The sequence below is a fragment of the Leucopleurus acutus genome, assembly GCF_964270905.1.
Source record: "Leucopleurus acutus genome assembly, chromosome: 13".
In the NCBI taxonomy this organism is placed as follows: domain Eukaryota; kingdom Metazoa; phylum Chordata; class Mammalia; order Artiodactyla; family Delphinidae; genus Leucopleurus; species Leucopleurus acutus.
Window position 1 is genome coordinate 72,216,868 of NC_139155.1, and position 25,017 is coordinate 72,241,884.

The window sequence follows — 25,017 nt, forward strand, 5'->3', positions numbered from 1 at the left end:
TCCCGGACCAGGGCACGAACCCGTGTCCCCTGCATCGGCAGGCGGACTCTCAACCACTGCGCCACCAGGGAAGCCCCCGAAAAGGGACTTTTATCTCGAATATTTAAAGAACTCTTACAACTCAACAATAAAAGGAAAATAACCAAATTTTTTAAATGAGCAAGGAATCTAGATGTTTCTTCAAGGAAGATATATGAAGAGCAAAAAACACATGAAGAGCTGCTCAACATTATTAGCCATCAGGGAAGTGCACATCAAAACCACAATAAAACATCACTTCATATCCACTAGGAGTTTGGAATCAAAAAGACAGATAGCAACAAGCACTGGCGAGGGTATAGAGAATTCAGAGCCCTCATACACTGCTGGTGGGAATGAAAAATAGTGCAGCCACTTTGGGCAACAGTTTGGAAGTTCCTCAAATGATCAAACACAGAGTTACCTATGACCCAGCAATTCTACTCCTAGGTACCTACCCAAGAGAAATGAAAATATATGTCCACACTAAAACCTGTACACAAATTTTATAGCAGCATTATTCATAACAGCCAAAAGGTGTAAACAACCCAAATGTCCAGCAACTGATAAATGGATACACAAAATGTGATACATGAAGGAATATATGACCACAGAAAGGGATTAAGTACTGACACACACTACAACATGGATGAAGCTTGATAATGTTAGGTTAAGTAAAGAAGCCAGTGATGACAGTCCGCATATTGTAGGATTCATGTATATGAGATGTCCAGAAAGGAAAATCTATAGAGACAGAGAATAGATTAGTGGTTGCTTAGTGCTGGGGGTGGGGGAGGGGTGCAATAGGTAAAGAATACGGGGTTTCTGTTTTTGGGGGGGTTCTTTTTGAGGTGGTGAAAACATTCTAAAATTGTCTGTGGTGATGGTGGTACATATCTATGAATATACTAAAGACCACTGAATTGTACACTTTAAATGGGTAAGCTGTATGTGAATTATACCTCAATAAAGCTGTTAAAACCAGATATTAAGTTAACATTTAAGTTTGTGAACAGGCTAAAGTTTAAAACAATTATCTTCTTCTGTATGAAGATTAAAATGAGTAAATCTTCTACCAAAAAAGATCTTATGGAACTAGTTCATAACAAATTTAGAACTTGCCAGGGGGAAAAAATCATACTCAACAGTGGAACAAGTGAGAAACAGAATTTTCCCTTGTTGGGGATTTTTAAGGAGGAGACAAACAACTGTCTGTTTTTGACTGCTTGGTGGAAAGGCAGAGTCTGAATTAGGAGTGGTTAAGGTTCAGCTCGGTTCTGTCGTCCTGAAAAAAATCAGAACAAAAATGTTGCCAGTCTGAGGACTGCAGGAAAGTTGTGAATTAAGCGATCGTTCATAAACCTGCCTTCTGAGGGCATAAGTTTAGGACGTCACCCAATTTCCCCTGCACGCTCATCTTTCAGCAGATTTTAAACACGGCAGATATGAACAAGCATGGAAGGCAAAGGGAACCTACCTTGCCTCTCCCAACCCCTCACCCAGACCACTGCCTCTCTCCACCAAACATAACAGACTCCGAGCGTGGGCATCTGTTACCCTCCAGAGCTATCTGTTTGCTTTCACCTATTTTTATTCAAGGGTTTATGAACAGTAAAACTGCTCCACATTGAACTTGGCTAGTTGAATGTAAAGCAGGACTGAAACTGTGAATAGAAGGAACAGAAAACAACTACTGGTTTAATCAAAGCACGAAGTCGGCAGAGAAACAATTATGAAACGAGACTTCAGAGACTCAACAGGAAATGCATTTTGCAATATGAATTCCGACTCACGCTTAGGACGGAAAGCGTGGTAATTCCACCTGCCGTCTCCAGGGGGCACTGTGACCACGGGCTGCTGGGTTTTCCCACAAGGATAGTAAAACCTTCACTGCCGGAATGACCGAGATTAAGCAGCGTGTTTTCTAAATCCCTAATGAGGCGTGGAGTGATGGGAGGCTTTGGATATAAGCAGCATTTCCTGTCTTAAACATGAGAGCTCATAATGGCACTTAATCTTTTCCTTTCTCTAGCTTCTTCATACATCTTTTCCTTGGATGGCGAGGAGATGTTAATGATGGAACAAAACGTTTATTATATAATTTTAAAAATGAGGAAACTCTCTGTCCCTTTCCTTATCTCACTTTTGGCAGGTTCCATGGTTCCCTCAATGAGGCTTATGTATTTCATCCAGGCACCTAACCCATCTCACTACCTCGGTTACTCACTTGTGCAGCACTTTTCTTGAGTGGCCACTGTAACGCAGGCCCATTACCAGGCAAGTGGGGAAGGACAACTAAACCCAGGTCCCGCTCTCAAAGGGTTTACGGTCTAACAAAGCAGAGCTGTCTATGAGGCCGAAAGTCAAAAAGACAGCAAAGACAAGCAGTTGGATGGAGCATGGGCTCTGGAGCCAAAGAGACCCTGGTTCAAATCCTGCCCGGGCCTTTTACTGTGATGGTCCTCGGCAAACAGTTCAACATCACTGCACAGGGAAGCATCAGTACTTGTGCTTCCTAGGGCTGCTGTGAGGACTGAGTTAAGAAAGTCCTGGAATAGTGCCTGGCACACAGTCTGTGCCCCCAGTACGGTGCAGGGGTGAAGAATATCCTGATTCTGCTACGTATCAGCTGTATGACCTTGGGGACATTCACCTAACCTATCTGGGCCTTGAGTTTCCTCGCCAATAAAATGGGAGTAATAATGAACCTGCCCTCACTGGGGTTGTCTGGAGACCGATGTGGTAACATGAATCTAAAGCACTTAGATGGGACTTCCGTGGTGGTGCAGTGATTAAGAATCCACCTGCCAATGCAGGGGACACGGGTTCAAGCCCTGGTCCGGGAAGATCCCACATGCCGCGGAGCAGCTAAGCCCATGCACCACAACTACTGAGCCTGTGCTCTGGAGCCCGCGAGCCACAACTACTGAAGCCTGTGTGCCTAGAGTCTGTGCTCTGCAACAAGAGAAGCCACCGTAATGAGAAGCCCGCAAACCACAACGAAGAGTAGCCCCCGCTCGCCGCAACTGGAGAAAGCCTGCGTGCAGCAACGAAGACCCATAACAGCCAAAAATAAATAAATAAATTTATAAAGAAAAAAAAGAGATGGAAAGGGAGAAGGAAGGAAGGAAATCAACAATCCAGTTTCAAAATAAAAAACACAGATGCAGAGAGCAATTTTCTAAAGAGCTGATGCTCCAAAGAGGCTGGCTGAGGGGCTGACAGGAAAAAGTCACCAGAGTAAGAAAGGTAACACCGGCATGAGGATTCCCAGAGGCAGGGGAGAGTGACCAGAAAAGCCTGTACGATGAAATGCAAAGACAGTGGCACTCCGGCCTCTGTGGGGAGAAAGGCGGCCTGTGGGGAAGGGCCGGCACATCTGTAAGTCCTTCCACACGAAGCGGACACAGCCCTGCTTCAGGCCTGCTGGCCCTGCTCACAGGCCTGTCAGTACGCGGCTCTCTGCCCTCTGTAGGGCTCTCTGCTGCAGCCGGCAACGGCCTTCCAGTTTGGACTGGAGAGGTTGCAGAAGTCCCATTCGGTCCCTGTTTAGTTTTCCTGTGTATAACCTGGGATGCAGCCTGGTGTGGTGGAAAGGATGCTGGCCTGGAGCATCAGAAGACACGGTCTCCACCAGAGCTGGGACACTAACTGGATGTGTCAGCATTAAGAAGGGGCCTCACTTCCGGGAGCCTTGATTTCCTTGTTCCATACGGAGGACAGCAGCAGCTCTGCCTCCTCAGGAGTAAATGCAAAGGTCAAATGAGCTGATACAGTCTGCACCCCCAAGCACTACCCGAATGTGAACTACTGCAAACGGGGTGACCTTTGACAAAACTGTCACCCCCTGGGCCTGCGTTTCCTGAGTGGTAAAATGGGACACACTCCTGCCTCACTGTGCTGTTAACAATGGTTAAATATAATCACCACATAAACGCTTAAAACAGCACTTGGCAGAAAAAGGATCTACTATATGTTCATGATTATTTTTCTTGCTGGAACTGTGACCCCTATGACCCCAACATGTAATTTCAAGTCTGGACAGCAGGATTCTATGGAATGAAATTAATTTGTCTTCAAATTAATTCAGCCCTGTACCCAACTGCAGGGCTGTTTATATCCAAGATATCATATGTGTGAAAGCTCCAGTTCATGCCCGGGGCCAATTAGCACAAATGAGATCGGCTCTGATTTCCAGGCTGGTCCGTCAGCTTCTCTCTGTTCCGTGGCTGCGGCTAGGACTCTCATACCACTCGGCTCTTCCAAAAACGTATGCGGTGAGTAGAGAGGAAAAGTGGCATCAAATACCCTCTGCTGTGCCCTGAGTGGGCATCTCAGCACGGCAGCTACTACAAGCTATCCCCTCTCCTCCTGATTTTTTTTCTTTTTTTAAAAATAATACTGTGTATTCCTGGAATTTTCTGTGTGGACAACACATTACTATGGCAATGTTTTGTCTTGTTTTGTTTTGAAAGAAAGGAAAAAAACCACAATTAGTCTCTAGGGCTTCCAGATGAAAAAGTGAATCAATCGGTGAAAACCCAACATGGTTCTGGAAAAAACAACTTTAAGCATCCATTCAGGAATGACTATATCACTGGCATCCTTTTCCCATGTGAATTTCTAAATATGGAAAAAGGACAGCTCAAGAGAACAGTTCTAACAAGAAATAAAGCAAGGAAAGTTAAGAGTGGGTTTCTCTCAAGTAGTCATTTAAAAGTACATTTATTTGATGGTTTTATTTCTCACACACAGCGCAAATTTAATGCAAACACAAAGTGCTTCCAGACACTGCCTCCCTGTTTTAATCACCCATCGTGAACTTGCTACCAGGTTAGGCACTAGAGTTACAGCAATAAAAACGGCTATTCCCCCCAAACGCCGCATTTTTAAAATGTAGAGGAAACCAATTCCAAAGGCAGAATTAAGGAAAGAGCTGATCTAAAGAGACAGGGAGAGTCTGAGATTCTGCAGCAGCTGCAGAGCAGCAAACCCCCTGCAGAAGCCACTGATCCAAAACACCCCAAGGGGCAGGATGCAGAGAGTCAGGACATCCCTAAATGAACCATGACACTGAGAACAACATTGGTTTTGAGAAAATCAAGAAGTGAGAGTTGGGTTCCGATGTGCCAAGGTTATAATACCCACTTGGCCAATGGCCCAGACGCAATCTGTACAGAATGGAAATAACAAGAAGTCCTGCTGAATGACTGAGTAGGACCAGAGTCCTGGGGAATGCGCTCCCATCACCAACCACATCACTTCTACCTTTATTTCAAGGCAAAAACTGCAATAGGAAAATTTACAACAGAAGCAAAAATGGGTAAAATAGGGAGTTTAGGGCTTCCCTGGTGGCGCAGTGGTTGAGAGTCCGCCTGCCGATGCAGGGGACGCGGGTTCGTGCCCAGGTCTGGGAGGGTCCCACGTGCCACGGAGTGGCTGGGCCCGCGAGCCATGGCTGCTGAGCCTGCACGTCCGGAGCCTGTGCTCCGCAACGGGAGAGGCCACGGTGCTGAGAGGCCCGTGTACCACACACACAAAAAAAGGGAGTTTATTTTTGTTGATTTCCACAGGAGTTTAAGACTGATTTGAGAAAAGGGAAAAGTGTCCATTTAAACTTCATCATTTGGGACCAATCAGAACATCTAGGTAAAGGCAAATAAGATGCTCCTCCTGCAAGATCTTTCCCTCTCCCAGACTCTGGAAGAACCAGTCAGGCAGCGCCACTGTCTGAATTCGCCAGTTTTTGCATCTGTGTTTGCAGATAAGGGACAGTGTTGAATCAACATCATTCACTAAACTTGCCTTGCCTGCTCTTTTATTTATTTATTTATTTTTGGCCGCACCACTCAGCTTGTGGGATCTTAGTTCCCTCACCAGGGATTGAACCCAGGCCCTCAGCAGTGAAAGTACAGAGTTCTAACCACTGGTCCACCAGGGGATTCCCCTTGGCTGCGCTTTGTATTATTTAAACACTGTTATTTTCTTAGAGCTAAAATTTTCCCAAGTAAAATACTTAACAGCTACAATCGTTAAAACTCTCTGTGAGGAGAGTTAGAAAAAAGAACTCACAGTACCAAAAATCTGGAAAACTTAGGAGCAGAGTATAGTTTCTGGGAAGAGGGGTTTATATCATTGCTATCTGCTCATACAAAACATCACTTCAAAAGTAGTACACCATGGGGCTTCCCTGGTGGCACAGTGGTTGAGAGTCTGCCTGCCGATGCAGGGGACAAGGGTTCGTGCCCCGGTCCGGGAAGATCCCACATGCCGCGGAGCGGCTGGGCCCGTGAGCCATGGCCGCTGAGCCTGCGCGTCCAGAGCCTGTGCTCCGCAACGGGAGAGGCCACAACAGTGAGAGGCCCGGGTACCGGAAAAAAAAAAAAAAAAAAAGTAGTACACCAGGATTCCCCTGGCGGTCCAGTGGTTAAGACTTCATGCTTCCACTGCAGGGGGCACAGGTTCTGATCCCTGGTTGGGGAACTAAGATCCCACACTACATGCCAAGCAATGCGGCCAAAAAACAGAAAAAAAAAAAAAAGAAAAAGAAAAGGTAGTACACCAAAGGCAAACCATGCCAATATAATTTACTTTTTGGCTGCTTAAAGAAGCCATCTCTAAAAGATGGAGGAATGTACCATAAGGCTGGCATTCCCTCTCTAAAACTGCAATCAATGTAACATGACTGCCACAGAATCAATTCTCACACAGTGAATAAATCACTGCTCAAATGCAGAGGACATAATGGAATTATACTATAAATACAAAAAGTATTTTTTTAAATTAAGTTAATCATTTTACAGATCATTTGGTAAATTGGTTCTACTCTGTTTTTTTCTACTGAATTATTTGCTAAAGATATTCTTACTACCGTGAATCCACTATAAGTATATATCAAAACTCACTGTAAAAAAACAGTAACTCATTATACTTCCTGGATCCTCTCAATTGGCTTGTTTAATTTAATTTAGTTTTTTAAGCATGTAAGGCAACTGAGGCTGAGAACATTTAAGTGACCTGGGCTTATCTCAGCATCCTTTCTCTACTGGAGCTGGACCTTGATATCCATCTACAGTTGCAGGTCCTGGGCTATTATTACCAGGAGGCTACGTTTGGGAAACTACAGAGAACTTTTCTGCTTTTTTTTTTTAAATTAATAATGTTGCTGTTTGAAATCATTTGATTTGTTGTACACTGGTCTTTCATCTTCAGGAGAACAAAAGGGAAAATGAGGTATTAAGAAACAGGTGGGGAGAGAGCAGACAGCAAAAGCAAGAAGAACTACAATCCTGCAGCCTGTGGAGGGAAAAACCACATTCACAAAAGACAGACAAAATGAAAAGCCAGAGGACTTCGTACCAGATGAAGGAACAAGATAAAACCCCAGAAAAACAACTGAATGAAGTGGAGATAGGCAACCTTCCAGAAAAAGAATTCAGAATAATGATAGCGAAGATGATCCAGGACCTTGGAAAAAGGATGCAGGTAAAGATCAAGAAGATGCAAGAAATGTTTAACAAAGATCTAGAAGAATTAAAGAACAAACAAACAGAGATGAACAACCCAATAACTGAAATGAAAACTACACTAAAAGCAATCAACAGCAGAATAACTGAGACAGAAGAATAGACAAGTGACCTGGAAGACAGAATGGTGGAATTCACTGCCATGGAACAGAATAAAGAAAAAAGAATGAAAAGAAATGAAGACAGCCTAAGAGACCTCTGGGACAACATTAAACGCAACAACATTCGCATTATAGGGGTCTCAGAAGGAGGAGAGAGAAAGGACCAGAGAAAATATTTGAAGAGATTATAGTCGAAAACTTCCCTAACATGGGAAAGCAAATAACCACCCAAGTCCAGGAAGCACAGAGACCCAGGCAGGATAAACCCAAGGAGAAACACGCCGAGACACACAGTAATCAAACTGACAAAAATTGAAGACAAAAATTATTGAAAGCAACAAGGGAAAAATGACAAATAACACACAAGGGAACTCTCATAAGGTTAACAGCTGATTTCTCAGCAGAAACTCTACAAGCCAGAAGGGAGCGGCATGATATATTTAAAGTGATGAAAGGGAAGAACCTACAACCAAGATTACTCTACCTGGCAAGGATCTCATTCAGATTTGACAGAGAAATCAAAAGCTTTACAGACAAGCAAAAGCTAAGAGAATTCAGCACCACCAAACCAGCTCTACAACAAATGCTAAAGGAACTTCTCTAAGTGGGAAACACAAGAGAAGAAAAGGACCTACAAAAACAAACCCATAACAATTAAGAAAATGGTAATAGGAACATACATATCGATAATTACCTTAAACGTGAATGAATTAAATGCTCCAACCAAAAGACACAGGTTCACTGAATGGATACAAACACAAGACCCATATATATGCTGTCTACAACAGACCTACTTCAGACCTAGGGACACATACAGACTGAAAGTGAGGGGATGGAAAAAGATATTCCATGCAAATGGAAATCAAAAGAAAGCTGGAGTAGCAATATTCATTATCAGATAAAATAGACTTTAAAATAAAAAATGTTACAAGAGACAAGAAAGGACACTACATAATGCTCAAGGGATCAATCCAAGAAGACGATATAACAATTATAAATATATACGTACCCAACATAGGAGCACCTCAAGACATAAGGCAAATGCTAACAGATATAAAAGAGGAAATCGACAGTAACACAATAATAGTGGGAGACTTTAACACTTCACTTACACCAATGGACAAATCATCCAGACAGAAAATTAATAAGGAAACACAAGCTTTAAATGACACAACAGGCCAAATAGATTTAATTGATATTTATAGGACATTCCATCCAAAAACAGCAGATTACACTTTCTTCTCAAGTGCACACGAACATTCTCCAGGATAGATAAGATCACATCTTGGGTCACAAATCAAGCCTCAGTAAATTTAAGAAAATTGAAATCATATCAAGCATCTTTTCCAACCACAACACTATGAGATTAGAAATCAATTACAGGGAAAAAAACGTAAAAAACACAAACATGTGGAGGCTAAACAATACGTTACTAAATAACCAAGAGATCACTGAAGAAATCAAAAAATATCTAGAGACAAATGACAAGGAAAACACAATGATCCAAAACCTATGGGATGCAGCAAAAGCAGTTCTAAGAGGGAAGTTTACAGCAATACAATCCTACCTCAAGAAACAAGAAAAATCTCAATCTAACCTTACACCTAAAGGAGCTACAGAAAGAAGAACAAACAAAACCCAAAGTTATCAGAAGGAAAGAAATCATAAAGATCAGAGCAGAAATAAATGAAATACAAACAAAGAAAACAGTAGCAAAGATCAATAAAACTAAAAGCTGGTTCTTTGAGAAGATAAACAAAATTGATAAAACTTTAGCCAGACTCATCAAGAAAAAGAGGGAGAGGACTCCTATCAAAAAAATTAGAAATGAAAAAGGAGAAGTTACAACAGATACCGTGGAAATACAAAGCATCGTAAGAGACTACTACAAGCAACTCTATGCCAATAAAATGGACAACCTGGAAGAAATGGACAAATTCTTAGAAAGGTATAACCTTCCAAGACTGAACCAGGAAGAAATAGAAAATATGAACAGACCAATCACAAGGAATGAAATTGAAACTGTGATTAAAAATCTTCCAACAGGGCTTCCCTGGTGGCGCAGTGGTTGAGAGTCCACCTGCCGATGCAGGGGACACAGGTTCGTGCCCCAGTCAGGGAAGATTCCACATGCTGCGGAGCGGCTGGGCCTGTGAGCCATAGCCGCTGAGCCTGCGCGTCCGGAGCCTGTGCTCCGCAACGGGAGAGGCCACAACAGTGAGAGGCCCACATAACGCAAAAAAAAAAAAAAAATCTTCCAACAAACAGAAGTCCAGGACCAGATGGCTTCACAGGTGAATTCTATCAAACATTTAGAGAAGAGCTAACACCCATCCTTCTCAAGCTCTTCCAAAAAATTGCAGAGGAAGGTACACTCACAAACTCATTCTATGAGGCCACCATCACCTTGATACCAAAACCAGACAAAGATAGTACAAAAAACGAAAATTACAGATCAATATCACTGATGAATATAGATGCAAAACTCCTCAACAAAATACTATCAAACAGAATCCAACAACACATTAAAAGGATCATACACCATGATCAAGTGGGATTTATCCCAGGGATGCAAGGATTCTTCAATATATGCAAATCAACCAAAGTGATACACCATATTAACAAACTGAAGAAGAAAAACCATATGATCATCTCAAGAGATGCAGAAAAAGCTTTTGACAAAATTCAACACCGATTTATGATAAAAACTCTCCAAAGAAAAGGGAACCCTCCTGCACTGTTGGTGGGAATGTAAATTGATACAGCCACTATGGAGAACAGTACGGAGGTTCCTTAAAAAACTAAACATAGAATTACCATATGACCCAGCAATCCCACTACTGGGCATATACCCTGGGAAAACTGTAATTCAAAAAGTCATATACCACAATGTTCACTGCAGCTCTATTTACAATAGCCAGGACATGGAAGCAACCTAAGTGTCCATCAGCAGATGAATGGATAAAGAAGATGTGGCACGTATATACAATGGAATATTACTCAGCCATAAAAAGAAATGAAATTGAGTTACTTGTAGTGACGTAGATGGACCTAGAGTCTGTCATACAGAGTGAAGTAAGTCAGAAAGAGAAAAACAAATACCATATGCTAACACATATATATGGAATCTTAAAAAAAAAAAAAAAAAGTCCTGAAGAACCTAGGGGCAGGACAGGAATAAAGACGCAGACGTAGAGAATGGACTTGAGGACACGGGGAGTGGGAAGGGTAAGCTGGGATGAAGTGAAAGAGTGGCATGGACATATATACACTACCAGATGTTAAACAGATAGCTAGTGGGAAGCAGCCGCATAGCACTGGGAGATCAGCTCAGTGCTCTGTTACCACCTAGAGGGGTGGGATAGGGAGAGTGGGAGGGAGACACAAAAGAGGGAGGAGATATGGTGATATATGTATACGTATAGCTGATTCACTTTGTTATAAAGCAGAAACTAACACACCATTGTAAAGCAATTATACTCTAATAACAATGTTAAAAAAAATAAAAAATAATAATAATTTAAAAAACTCTCCAGAAAGTGGGCAGAGAGGGAACCTACCTCAACATAATAAAGGCTGTTTATGACAAACCCACAGCAAACATCATTCTCAATGGTGAAAAACCGAAAGCATTTCCTCTAAGATCAGGAACAAGACAAGAAAGTCCACTCTCGCCACTATTATTCAACATAGTTTTGGAAGTCCTAGCCATGGCAATCAGAGAAGAAAAAGAAATAAAAGGAATCCAAATTGGAAAAGAAGAATTAAAACTGTCACTGTTTGCAAATGACATGATACTACACATAGAGAATCCTAAAGGTGCCACCAGAAAACTACTAGAGCTAATCAATGAATCTGGTAAAGTTGCAGGATACAGAATTAATGCACAGAAATCTCCTGCATTCCTATACACTAACAACGAAAGATCAGGAAGAGAAATGAAGGAAACAATCCATTCACCATTGCAACAAAAAGAATAAAAACCTAGGAATAAACCTACGTAAGGAGGTAAAAGACCTATTATCAGAAAACTATAAGACACTGATGAAAGAAATCAAAGATGACACAAACAGATGGAGAGATATACCATGTTCTTGGATTGGAAGAATCAATATTGTGAAAATGACTATACTACCCAAAGCAATCTACAGATTCAATGCAATCCCTATCAAATTACCAGTGGTATTTTTTACAGAACTAGAACAAAAAATCTTAAAATTTGTATGGAGACACAAAAGACCCTGAATAGCCAAAGCAGTCTTGAGGGGTAAAAAACAGAGCTGGAGGAATCAGTCTCCCTGACTTCAGACTATACTACAAAGCTACAGTCATCAAGACAATATGGTACCGGCACAAAAACAGAAACATAGATCAATGGAACAGGATAGAAAGCCCAGAGATAAGCCCATGCACCTATGGTCAACTAATCTATGACAAAGGAGGCAAGGATATACCATGGAGAAAAGACAGTCTCTTCAATAAGTGGTGCTGGGAAAACTGGACAGTTACATGTAAAAGAATGAAATTAGAACACTCCCTAACACCATACACAAAAATAAACTCAAAATGGATTAGAGACCTAAATGTAAGACTGGACACTATAAAACTGTTAGAGGCAAACATAGGAAGAACACTCTTTAACATAAATCACAGAAAGATCTTTTTTGATCCACCTCCTAGAGTAATGGAAATAAAAATAAACAAATGGGACCTAATAAAACTTAAAAGTTTTTGCAAAGCAAAGGAAACTACAAACAAGACAAAAAGACAACCCTCAGAATGGGAGAAAATATTTGCAAATGAATCAACGGACAAAGGATTAATCTCCAAAATATATAAACAGCTCATGCAGCTCAACACTAAAAAAAGAAACAACCCAATCAGAAAATGGGCAGAAGACCTAAATAGACATTTCTCCAAAGAAGACATACAGATAGCCAAGAAGCACATGAAAAGCTGGTCAACATCACAAATTATTAGAGAAATGCAAATCAAAACTACAATGAGGTATCACCTCACACCAGTTAGAATGGGCATCATCAGAAAATCTACAAACAACAAATGCTGGAGAGGGTGTGGAGAAAAGGGAACCCTCTTGCACTATTGGTGGGAATGTAAATAGATATAGCCACTATGGAGAACAGTATGGAGGTTGCTTAAAAAACTAAAAATAGAACTACCATATGACCCAGCAATCCCACTACTGGGCATATACCCAGAGAAAACCATAATTCAAAAAGACACATGCACCCCAATGTTCATTGCAGCACTATTTACAATAGCCAGGACATGGAAGCAACCTAAATGCCCATCGACAGATGAATGGATAAAGAAGATGTGGTACGTATATACAACAGAATATTACTCACCCATAAAAAGGAAGAAAATTGGGTCATTTGTAGAGACGTGGATGGACCTAGAGACTGTCATGCAGAGTGAAGTAAGTCAGAAAGAGAAAAACAAATATCGTATATTAACGCATATATGTGGAACCTAGAAAAATGGTACAGATGAACTGGTTTGCAGGGCAGAAATAGAGACACAGATGTAGAGAACAAATGTATGGACACCAAGTGGGGAAAGTGGCAGGGATGGGGGTGGTAGTGATATGAATTGGGAGATTGGGATTGACATATATACACTTATATGCATAAAATAGATAACTAATAAGAACCTGCTATATAAAAAATAAATAAAATAAAATTCAAAAATAAAAAAAAGAAGCAGGTGGGGTAGAAGATCAAATACTTCCTTAAAATTTTATTTCAACTGCTGAGTTGTTAAAGCATTTTGTAATTACCCCAATAATAATAACAAATGATTTGGGAGACATTAAGTGATTAAAATATCAGCACCACAGTTAAGGGAGTGAAAAAAAGCTAGGAGGAAGATTTATCCCAAAGCATTATTTAATTTACAAAATGTTCACTCTGGCAATACCAATAAAGGGGCAACGTCAGAGGATTCTGGGACAATGGTGGTGTCAGTGGCAGCACAGTTTTGGGATCTTCCCAAGTCCCTCAAGAAAAACACAGAGCAGGCAGATAACAAAACAAAAACACAGGGACAATATATACACAAAACTAGGTGATAACCCAAATGCAAGTGTGTGGAGGAAAACCACCAACAGCCACACAATCCGTGTGTTGTCGGCCTCTGTGCGAAAAAAATCATGGGGCAGCAATGGGGTGCCCCACAGATCTGAGAAGAGCAGGCCAATATGAGGCCACAACGGAAACGGGAAGGGGCTTTGCCTTCTCCAACAGCAGGTGAGAACAGGGACCTGAAACGAAAAAGGTATGAAGGGGCTGGAGAAATCCCAACCCCAATACCCTAGACACCAACCAGAGAGGACTCCCTTCTGAGACAGGCCCACACTGAGTGGAAATTCCAAGAAATGGAATCAAATCTGAGCAGGACAGAAATAAGATGGACAAAGGAATCAGAAAGACCAAAAAAAAGCAGGTCAGGAAATCTGACAGCAAGCCACCATGTTTCTGAACACTACCTGAAAAGGACAGAAGAGGGAGCTCTGTGAAGTCAGAACAGCTTTATGAAGGAAGCCAGCTTCTGAAAGCTCGGGAAAACTAAATTCACATAAAAATAAGAGAGGGAGAAAAAAAAAAAAAAAATCAAGGTTCCAAAATTACTATGAGAAAAAAAGAGAATACATCCCTGCAGACAGTACAAGAATGCTAGTAAGTCCAGCTCCAAAGAAAGATAAAAACTATCACACACATTTCGAAAGACATTATTAAGAAAACAATACAAGACAGGAAACATAAATCAGAACTTGAAAAACTCAAAAGTAAGGTGGCGGAAATCAAGAAAAAAATAGAAATAAAAGGAAAAGTACTTTAGAAACGAAGACTAACAAAGAAGCTAAGAGCAAATAAACATAAATAATGTCCCCAAAGAAATAAAAGGTAAAAAGCAGAAAAATTTTAGCCTAAAAGAAATGAGTAAGAAAAAAGGTTTGGAGAGAAACTGACAAATATCGAAGATAGGTAAATAAGATAAAGCATTTGGATAACAGGAGTCCCTGAAGGGAAAAACCAAAGCAAAGGAACAGAACAAATACTGAAGACTCTAAGTCAATAAAACTTCCCTGCGGGGGGGGGGGGGGGGGGGGGGGGGGGGGGCGCGGGGAAGACCTGAAACCATATATTGAAAGAGCACATCACACACAGAAATACCAACTCAGAATAACCAACAATAGTCTAGTAAAATTACTACATTTTAAGAAAAAAAAAATCTTATGAACATCTAGGCAAAAAGAACATATAGTCTATAAGGAAAAGAAAATCAGATTTTTTCTGATCATCTGACTTTTTACAGCAACACTTTATGCCAAAAGAAAATGAAATATTTAGATACTCAAGGAAATACTGCAAGCCAAGAATTTTATATCCAGAAAAATTCACCTTTAAGTATAAAGGTCACAACAAGCTATTGTCAATATAGAAGAACTTAGAGAATACAGTTCCCACGAGCCTTTCCTATTTGATTCCATCCCTTGGAACTGCTCCTCAGGGTGGGGCCTGTCCTGGAAGGGAGCCCTCTCTGGTTGGTTTCCAGAGTACTGGGGTCTAGAATCTACTAGAGAAGGAGCTTCAGATGATCCAAGTGCCTTTTTTTTTTTAAACTGCTTTCAGTAATCATAATGGTGGTGATACTCTTAGTATTTTTAGTGTGAGACTATTGTATGTATACTGTGAAAAAGCAAATGAGATAGATTAGGATATTCTAATTCATCCTGAACTCCTGAGAACCAGGATTCTTGGTGTGAAAGAAAGGAGCAGAGATGTATTATTAAAGAAGTTAGGTAAAAACTATACAGTCCTGAATTTGAACTGGAAAGATTAAGATGAAGTCACAAGGTATTATATCTTTAAATATATATGTATATTCTAGCCAAATTTACTGCAAAGTCTTAAAAACAATGATCGCTACGGTAACAATGAGCATCCCTAAGCACTCAGAGAGTGATCTAGAAACTCCATTTTCCATTAAAACAAACCAGAGCTTCTGAGAGAAGTGGCGGATTTGAGGTGTGGGGTCAGGGATGGGCCTGGGACACCTGGACATACAGAAGAGCAAGGAAGCAACAGAAACAAGTAGGGTCACTTCAGAAGGACTCAGGAACTGTGAAGAGGTTCCCATTAACATAGACTGAATCCCCTGAGCTTTGAGAAAAGAATTGTAACAGATTGAAACCCATTCAGTTCAAAATGAAATGAAAGGGGGAAAAAAACCTCCAAATGAAAAACTAATTGGTCACCTTCTGAGGAAGATAAAGAACCAATTCATTATTTTGAAAACTGGGTAAATAAAAGGAAAGAATCAAGCATTTATCCTGCTTTCCTATATGAACTATACTCCTGGGTAACTAAATAGTAGATAAGAGAGAGCATCACCTTAAAAATTTTACCAGCTGAAAACTGAAAACAAAATCACAGCATTTAATATCACCATTTTGAGACCCCCTAATGAGTTGCTGGATCTAGGTGCTGGGCATCAATAACTGCACAAATCAAAAAACAGCAAAAAACCAGGCATCTTGACACCTCGTGCCTCCTGAGGGGAGACCAGAGCACGAGCTCTAGGCTTGTCAAAGGGATGGAATCTGAATCTAATCATGCTCTAGCATCCAGCTGCCAACTTGCAGGGAATCTGAAAGACAGAGTAGCAGGTTGAACTGGACCACGAGGGTGCAATCAGCAAACTCTGGACTTCTGGAAGCAACAGGTCAAAGATCAGGCTTCTTCAACAAGAAAAGGATGGAGGAGGAACCTGTAGATTAGGAAAGACTTAAAAAGCATATCAAGTTTTTAGAACTTGGAAGACTAAGCTCTAGCGTCCAGAGACGCACACTTGAGTGATTAAAACCACAAAGAAAGGCAAGGAAGTGAGTTTTACTGGTTACTTGGAGAGGGAGGGGTGGATGGGGACTGGGATGGGGCACAGGGAAGAGACTGAGAAGCCTGGGAAAGTTCCATTTCTTGACCTGGGTGGCAGTCACAGGGTGTTCACTCAGTAATAAACCTCCTAACTCAGTTCACTTTTTTTTTTTAATGAATTTATTTATTTTTTATTTATTTATTTTTGGCTGCATTGGGTCTTTGTTGCTGTGGGTGGGCTTTCTCTAGTTGTGGCGAGCGGGGGCTACTCTTTGTTGTGGTGTGCGGGCTTCTCATTGCAGTGGCTTCTCTTGTTGCGGAGCATGGGCTCTAGGTGCGTGGGCTCAGGAGTTGTGGTTCGCGGGCTCTAGAGCGCAGGCTTAGTAGTTGTGGTGCACAGGCTTAGTTGCTCCGCAGCATGTGGGATCTTCCTGGACCAGGGATCAAACCCATGTCCCCTGCATTGGCAGGCAGATTCCCAACCACTGCGCCACCAGGGAAGTCCCTCAATTCACTTTTTCACTTAATTGAACTCACGTAACTGCTCGTTTAGTGTGTTTTATAATACAAAGGTTTTTTTTTAAAGGGCAATGTGACCAATAATGCTGGAGATGGGGAGGGATGGATCAAACCCGCTTCTCCAAGAAAGGTTAAGACTCTCAGTTTAAGATTTGGGCATCAGGTCTAAATACTGTTCCTTCCCCTTAGCAAAATGTGTCTGTAGCCATTCAAATGATCAATTTAGCAAGGCATGTTAAATGGAACAACTCCTTTTAATAGCAGCATATTTCTTTAATACACTTTGGCTGCCAAAATCATGAGATCACAGGAGGAGTTATCCTTAGCCAAAAGTCCATGAGGAAAAATGGGTAAATGTTTAAATGGCACAGTTCAGGAATTAATTTCCTTTTATGTAAAATAACTGTAATTAACAAAGCCTTCCAAACAATGTTTCTAAGTCTGGTTCAGTGCACAGAAAACCAAGAGGGGGATAACCAGAGTGCAGCTCTTGCAGCTCTCCACCTGCCAGGTGTGAGGCTGCCTGAGGGACGACCTGCATCCACTCCAGGCATGACTTCAGGGCTCCCTGTCTGCGCTCTTGCCCAGTCTTTGCAGCAGATGTTGCGCTAGGATTAAAAATGGATCCAAACTCATAATTACATTTGAAGGCTAAGAAGAACATAATTAAGAACAAGAAGCTTCACATTCACAAGTACTCCAAAGCGTGGTTTCATTCACAAGTACTCCAAAGCCTGGTTTCATACATAACCTACCTTTGGAATCTAAACCGGGGAACATACAGAACTTACTTTAACAACCTTTCAAATTGGTTATTTGCATATCTGCATAAAAAGGACTTCGTTAACCAGGGTCCACTAGACATTAGCTTGGAAATAAGCACCTACAAAAACTCTTTATTATCTTTCAATATCTGTTTCACATTCCATCTATCTATATAACCTTTGGCATCGTATTTCACTGTAATATGCAATTCATGGTAGCAATTTTATCTCTCCTTTTTTAGAGGGGAGGAAGGTCATGTGGTGTAACGGCATTCACAGAATTATTTGAAAGTCATTTTACTTTCCCTAAAATCTTCCCATCAAGCAGATGTGTCAACTGTTAACAAGTATGCGCACACACAGAAGCAAAAGAAGAAAAAAGACAAGAGTGTACAACTCCTTGATATAAACTTGTAAAACGGCTTATCTGCAGTTAAACTTCAGTGTCACTAAATTCTTGTATAGTCCAATGGACAATCAAAGCTCTATGATTTTCTGCATTTCAAGCCTACACACACACACTCTTTGAAGGCAGTAGGTGAGTCTCGCTGGCCTGTGTGCCCGCCACACCGAGGGAACTTACCATAACCGTGCAGTCCTCTGAGCCGCTGGCAATGACCTGATCGTTATGTGGGCACCAGTCTATGTCCAGCACTGGTCCTGTGTGACCACACACTGTGGGGTAGGATTTGTCAATTCGACCAGTCTGAAAGGAGAGAGAAACAGACCTATTATGTAACATCAATGCCACAGAGTTCTTATGTTTTGTCAGACCCACTTCTCCTTTATTACTTCTACCCCAAACTCTCAAGAATCTACAAATTATGACGTTCATATCAGCCAACGTCAACTGTTAAGAAATGTCAACTTGCATTTCTAAAAACAGTTACTACCAAGGATACTCCATCAAATTAAGGATCTACATTTCCAGAACCACAGAGATTTTATTTAATCAATGGCATTAATAGACACAGCAAAAGAGAATACAAGAGTCTTTTCATCACAATACAATTCTAACAATAGCCTATTGTAAATTATAGGTGTGTTTTTACTGTTAAAAAAAAAAACCAAACCTGGTATTATTCAAAATGTAAAATATAACCTTTAATATGATAAGCTAATGCCCTTGAATATACAAATTAACAGTTCTGCAAGTGGATGGCACTTCCAGTGAGCAAGCAAAGTGAAGGTAATGAAAAGAAAAGCTTTAACCACTGCTCAGCGACCGAAGGACACAGTACGTTTCAATGTCTCGGTCTCTTCCGTCAACAGAAACGCCAGCTGGGCCTTCTAATTAACCAGCTTAGCTCTCAGCCATTACCCAGATCCACATCTCATTAAGAACACAACTTCTAATGTTGGTCATAGCAACCATCACAACGTGCTCATGTTACACACTTGAACCTAACCAGCCAATCTGGCTTATCGGACCAATTTCGTCTGGTGTTAACCAAGACAAATGCTATTACAACAACAGCTGTACAAAGGCTGCTTCTTTTTAAAAAGGTTAATGCCAGTCCTTGCTGACGTTCTTCTACATATGCTAAACGCAGGTGAACAGAAAGGAATCACCACAATGCAAAAGTGAACCTATTTTTTGGTTGGTGCTACTCTCCTGTTATGGCCAGCTGTCACAACACGGGGGCAGGCTTCTTGGAAAATTTTCAAGATCAGTAAATTTGGATTTCTCCACTTTGACTTGACTGTGGAAATCTCCAGAGAAGCAGTGTGCTAAAGCACAAAGACCACAGGCTCCAGAGTCAGACAGATATGGATTGAAGTCCAGGCTCTCTTGGTTAAACAGTGTGTGATCTCAGACAGGTAATCTCTCTAAGCTTCAGCTTGTCATCTGTAAAATGAGTAACAGTAATACTTACCTCCCAGGATTACCGTGAGGAGTAAATGAGAAATGAGGTAAATCATAACCTAGCATTACAACCATCTGTATAAGGTGTGTAAAAAATTAGAGTACCCAGAGCACAGTAACTAAATTAATTAGAGTACCCAGAGCACAGTAACTACTCAATAAAAAGCTGGCGCTTACTATTAGTTCTTCCTGTATAATGTTAACTTACTCAATCATTAAAGAATTACAAGCGTGTGTTATCCGTGAACTCCGGGCCAGACACTGAGCTGAGCTGACACAGAGGTGAGCAGGGCGCCCTCCACGTCCTGGCCGAGCGTGGAGTCCATCTAAAGCTCCAGTTACAGCGCAGCACAAGACGTGCAGCACCAGGACAGGCCCAAGGCGGCAGGAACACAGAAGAAGGACATTCAAGCAGCTGTGCGGGGGCTCCAGCCTTTGGGAAGGTTTTCTGCGCAGAAAGGTGAGTTCTGAGTTGAGGTGTGAAGGTGCACCAGCCTACGGACCTGAGGCCTGGGTTTTTTCACACGCTCCCCCTTTCTCTTGCAAAACTAATTCAACCCAGAGTTTCCGTCTCCTGAATTGCATCACCAAAAACAGGAATTCATAAACGAAAATGCCAAGGAAGAAACACAATATTACAGAGAACCTGGGTCTTGTATGAGAAGCCACGTGGTTCACTGATAGGCCGAGAAGCAGTGAGGGTCAGGGACCAGGCTGCCAGGGCTGGGGTGTGGCGCTGCCATTTTCTCCCGAGGCTCTGGCCAAATGACCTCAGTTTCTCACCTGTAAAATGAGAACGCTAGAATTCTTTCTTCAAGAGCTGATGTGAGAATTAACTGAGACAATCAAGGTAAAGCACTTGGTACCGCCCCAGCACCTCTAGTGCTCAAAAAACGTTACCCAAAATTTAACAACTGCCGGAATCCATTCTACCAACACCCCTGACCGTATCCTTCCTTAAAGAAGGAGCTGCTACTAAGCACCCAAGCCAGGTAGTTTCACCTAATTCCCCCTGTGAGTGCTCCTCCCCTGGAGTTCCTACCCCATGTCATGGTCTACTACTCAAGGTGCTGGAGGTGAACTCACAGGTGTTTTATTTTCTAATATTATTACTGTTTTATTATGTATTATTATTATTTAAGCTGTAGATATAGTTACTCTCTTGAATGTGTGATATTTAGTAATTTAAAACATTCTGAGACACAAAGGCCAGGTTGAGGTCTGACACGCATTGCAACAGACATTCCAGAAGGAGAGAATGCAAGAGAAACAAAAAACTGAAGAGATGAGGGCTGAGGATTTTCCAAGTTTAACTGAGGGCATAAGTCTTCAGATTGAAGAAGCACAGGTCCCAAGTAGAATACCCTAGTGCAATTCAGAACACCTAAAACAAAGATAAAATCTCAAACCAAAGCAGCCATAGAGAAAAGACAGATTACCTACAGAGAGAATAACTAGACGAGCTGTGAGCAGACTTCTCAAAAGCAAGTACAGAAACAAAGACATCAGAAACTATCTCAGAAATGGGAAGAAAAACAAGCACCTGTGCATTCTATGCCCAGATAAGCTATCATTCAAAAGTGATGACCAAACAAACAAACAAAAACCCCAACATTTTTAAACAAAAAGATACAGAAAATTTACCATTTAAAGACTCTTATTCAAAGAATTAAGTTCTTGGACTTATCTCAAAGAATTTCAAAATTAATTTCAAAGAACTAAGTTCAAGGACTTATTTCAGGAAAAGAAAGTGAACCAGAAGAAAGAACTGGGATACCAAAACAAGAAGTGAGCAAACAAATTGGTAAATGTGGTCAATGTAAATAGGCATTGACTGTATAGAACAGTAGTAATTATGACTAACTGTAGTACAGGTAAGACAAGGCAGAACTAAAACACTAAACAACAATAACATGTAAGATAGAAAGATATGATCAGAATTCAAAGGTTTCAGGGCCCTTCCCTAGAAAAAGGCAGAAAATTTGACTAGTTTTAGACTTTAAGTCATGTAAGTACGTTAAAATTAAGGGTAAACACTAAAAGAGAATATATAACTTCCAAAAAGTGTATGGAGTGGTAGGAAGGTTAGTGGAATTTTAAAAACTCATTCAATATAAGAGAAAGAGGAAATAAAAAGAAAAAAAGGCAAGAAAAAGCATGAAAGCTAGAAAGCACAAAATAAGATGGTGGAAATAAAACCAACCATAAATCACAAACTGCGGTAAATATGAATGACTTAAACTCACCCGCTAAAAGACGAGGTGTTTCAGATCAGATTAAAACCAGCTATAAGACACATTTACAAAATAATAACACAAAAAGGCAACTAAAGGAGGGGAAGGGATATAAAAATATGTACCAGGTGGTTATACTAGAACAAATAGATTTTAAGGTGAAATGCATTATTTAAGATTACATTTTAACATTTAAAGAAACAAATCAGAGAAAAGCTATAGTCACTATGGACTTTAACTCATCTAACTACATAAGCTTCAAAATAATTAAAGCAGAAATTGACAGAAGTACAAGGAGAAAATGACAAAACCATAATCTTAAGAGATTGTAATAAAGACTTAAGAGATCAAACAGACAAAAATCAGTATGAATATAAACGGCTTTAACAAAAGTAACAAGCTTGATCTAACGGATATATACAACTTGTAGCCAACATTTTATTTTATTTTTAATTTTTATTTATTTATTTTGCAGTACGCGGGCCTCTCACTGCTGTGGCCTCTCCCGTTGTGGAGCACAGGCTTCGGACGCGCAGGCTCAGCGGCCATGGCTCACAGGCCCAGCCGCTCCGCAGCACATGGGACCTTCCCGGACCGGGGCACGAACCCGCAACCCCTGCATCGGCAGGCGGACTCTCAACCACTGCGCCACCAGGGAAGCCCATAGCCAACATTTTAAAACACACATTTTTTTTTTGTTTGCAAGCACACTAATAAACATTTTTTTAAAAATCACCAAATAGAATATCACAAAGCAAATCTCAAAAACTACCAAGGAATCAATATTGTACAGAACATGTTCTGAGTACAACGCAATACAATTAAAATTAACAGAAAAGTACAAGCCAAAAATCTCCAAAGCATCTGAAAAGTTTGTTTTTTTTTTAAAGTGTTTGCCAACCTATCCAAGTCCTCGACATCACTCCTACCCTTCCTACCGTACCAGGAACATAAACGGTATCAGGCTTCTTCTTCTTCTTTTCTTTTTTTAAAAAATGAATTTATTTATTTATTTTTGGCTGCGTTGCGTCTTCGTTGCTGAGCGCGGGCTTTCTCTAGTTGTGGTGAGCAGGGGCTTCTTCGTTGCGGTGGCTTTTCTTGTTGCAGAGCACGGGCTCTAGGTGCACAGGCTTCAGTAGTTGTGGCATGCGGGCTCAGTAGTTGTGGCTCGCAGGCTCTACAGCACAGGCTCAGTAGTTGTGGCTCACCGGCTTAGTTGCTCCACGGCATGTGGGATCTTCCCGGACCAGGCCTCGAACCCGTGTCCCCTGCATTGGCAGGCGGATTCTTAACCACTGCACCACCAGGGAAGTCCCCCAAAAATTTCTAATTTACTAAATAATTCACATAGAAAGTCATAATAGCCAACAGAAAAAGGTTAAAATCGGTCAGTAAATACATGCCATATCAAAACTTGTGGGATATAGCTAAAACAAATCTTAAAATTCCAGATGAAATAAGTAAGCTCCTAGAAAATGTGTGATGTATCAAAACTCCTTCAATAAACAGAAAACCTAAAGAGACCCAGAATCATAAAAGAACCAGTACTGTGGGCTTCCCACAGTGCAGTGGTTAAGAATCCGCCTGCCAACGCAGGGGACACGGGTTCAAGCCCTGGTCCAGCAAGATCCCACATGCCGCGGAGCAACTAAGCCCATGTGCCACAACTACTGAGCCTGCGCTCTAGAGCCCGCAAGCCACAACTACTGAAGCCCACACACTGCAACTACTGAAGCCCGCGCACCTAGAGCCCATGCTCTGCAACAAGAGAAGCCACCGCAATGAGAAGCCTGCGCACCGCAACGAAGAGTAGCCCCCGCTCGCCACAACTAGAGAAAGCCCGCATGCAGCAATGAAGACCCAACGCAGCCAAAAATAATAATAAAAAAAAAGAACCAGTACTGTAACTCCATACATCACTGCCCACCCAAAATCAATCAGTAAATACCAAAAATAATAGGCCCAGATGGTTTTACAGATGAGTTTTCCCAAACATTCAAGGAAGAAATCATCTCAAACCAGTGTTCCCAGAGAATAAAAAATAAAGGCGCACTGCTGAACTCACTACATAAGGAATGTACCACCTTGATATGAAGGACAGTGTAAGGAAGAGAAACTTAGGCTTATGTGACTTATAAATATTGATGTAAACTCCCCTCAAAAAAGGAGGGGGAAAAAAAGTAATGCATATTCAGCAGTGTGGGTTGTTCTCAAAAAACACAAGTAAAGTGAAAAGACAAGTTGAAGATTGGGAGAAGATTTTGTATCTACATGTGTGTGTGTATATACATACATATATACATGTATGTATACATAAAATATATACCTGACAAAATCAATAAACAACTTAATAGAATAAGGGGCAAATGATATGAACAGGGATCCACAGGGAAGGAAGCCTGAAAAGCCAACAGATGTATGGAAAGTACTCCATCTCACTGGTAATCAGGGAACTGCAAATTAAAACAATAAGGTAATATTTGACACCTATTAAAATTGGCAAGAATTTAGAAGTCTAAATACAAGTGCTGGCAAACATGTTTGGAAAGAGGAACTCATAAAAACTACGCACAGGAGAGTATCCTGCTACGATTCCTTTTGAGAGCAATTTGGAAACAACTGGAGCTGAAGTTGCCCGCCCCTCAGCAATACCACTTCTCGATGGTCTGTGCGAGAGAAACGCTCCCATATTTTGCACAAGGGTATTCATGGAAGCACTGTTGGAAACAGTGAAAAAAGCAGAAGCAATGTAACTGTCCTTTGGTATGAGAATAAATATCACTTATATAAAAGTTTAAAACATACCAAATAATAGTCTATGTTATAGGTACATACACATGTAATAAAGTACAAACATATGATACATACCAATTTTGAGGAGACAATTACCTCTGGGGAAGGAGAAAAGATGGAAAGCAGAATGGTAGTTTAGCTACATCTGTTATGCTTTACTGTTTTCAAAAAAGAGAGATATGAAACAAACATGGCAAAATATTAACATCTGTTTAACCTTGTAGGTGAGTACATGAGTGTCCTATTATTTTGTTTCCTATTTTTAAAAAATAATTAAAATATAATAAAGTTGAGA

General features: G+C 40.9%; 1 protein-coding gene across 2 annotated transcripts in view; it reads right to left on the bottom strand.

Moving 5' to 3' along the window:
• CORO1C (coronin 1C) overlaps window positions 1–25,017 on the bottom strand; it is an 83,901-nt gene that overhangs the window by 12,529 nt on the left and 46,355 nt on the right. For both annotated transcript variants that reach the window (XM_082852948.1, XM_082852949.1), the window contains exon 3: window positions 18,412–18,534. In XM_082852948.1, the coding sequence (XP_082709074.1) occupies window positions 18,412–18,534 (123 nt within the window). The remainder of the gene's footprint in view (window positions 1–18,411; window positions 18,535–25,017) is intronic.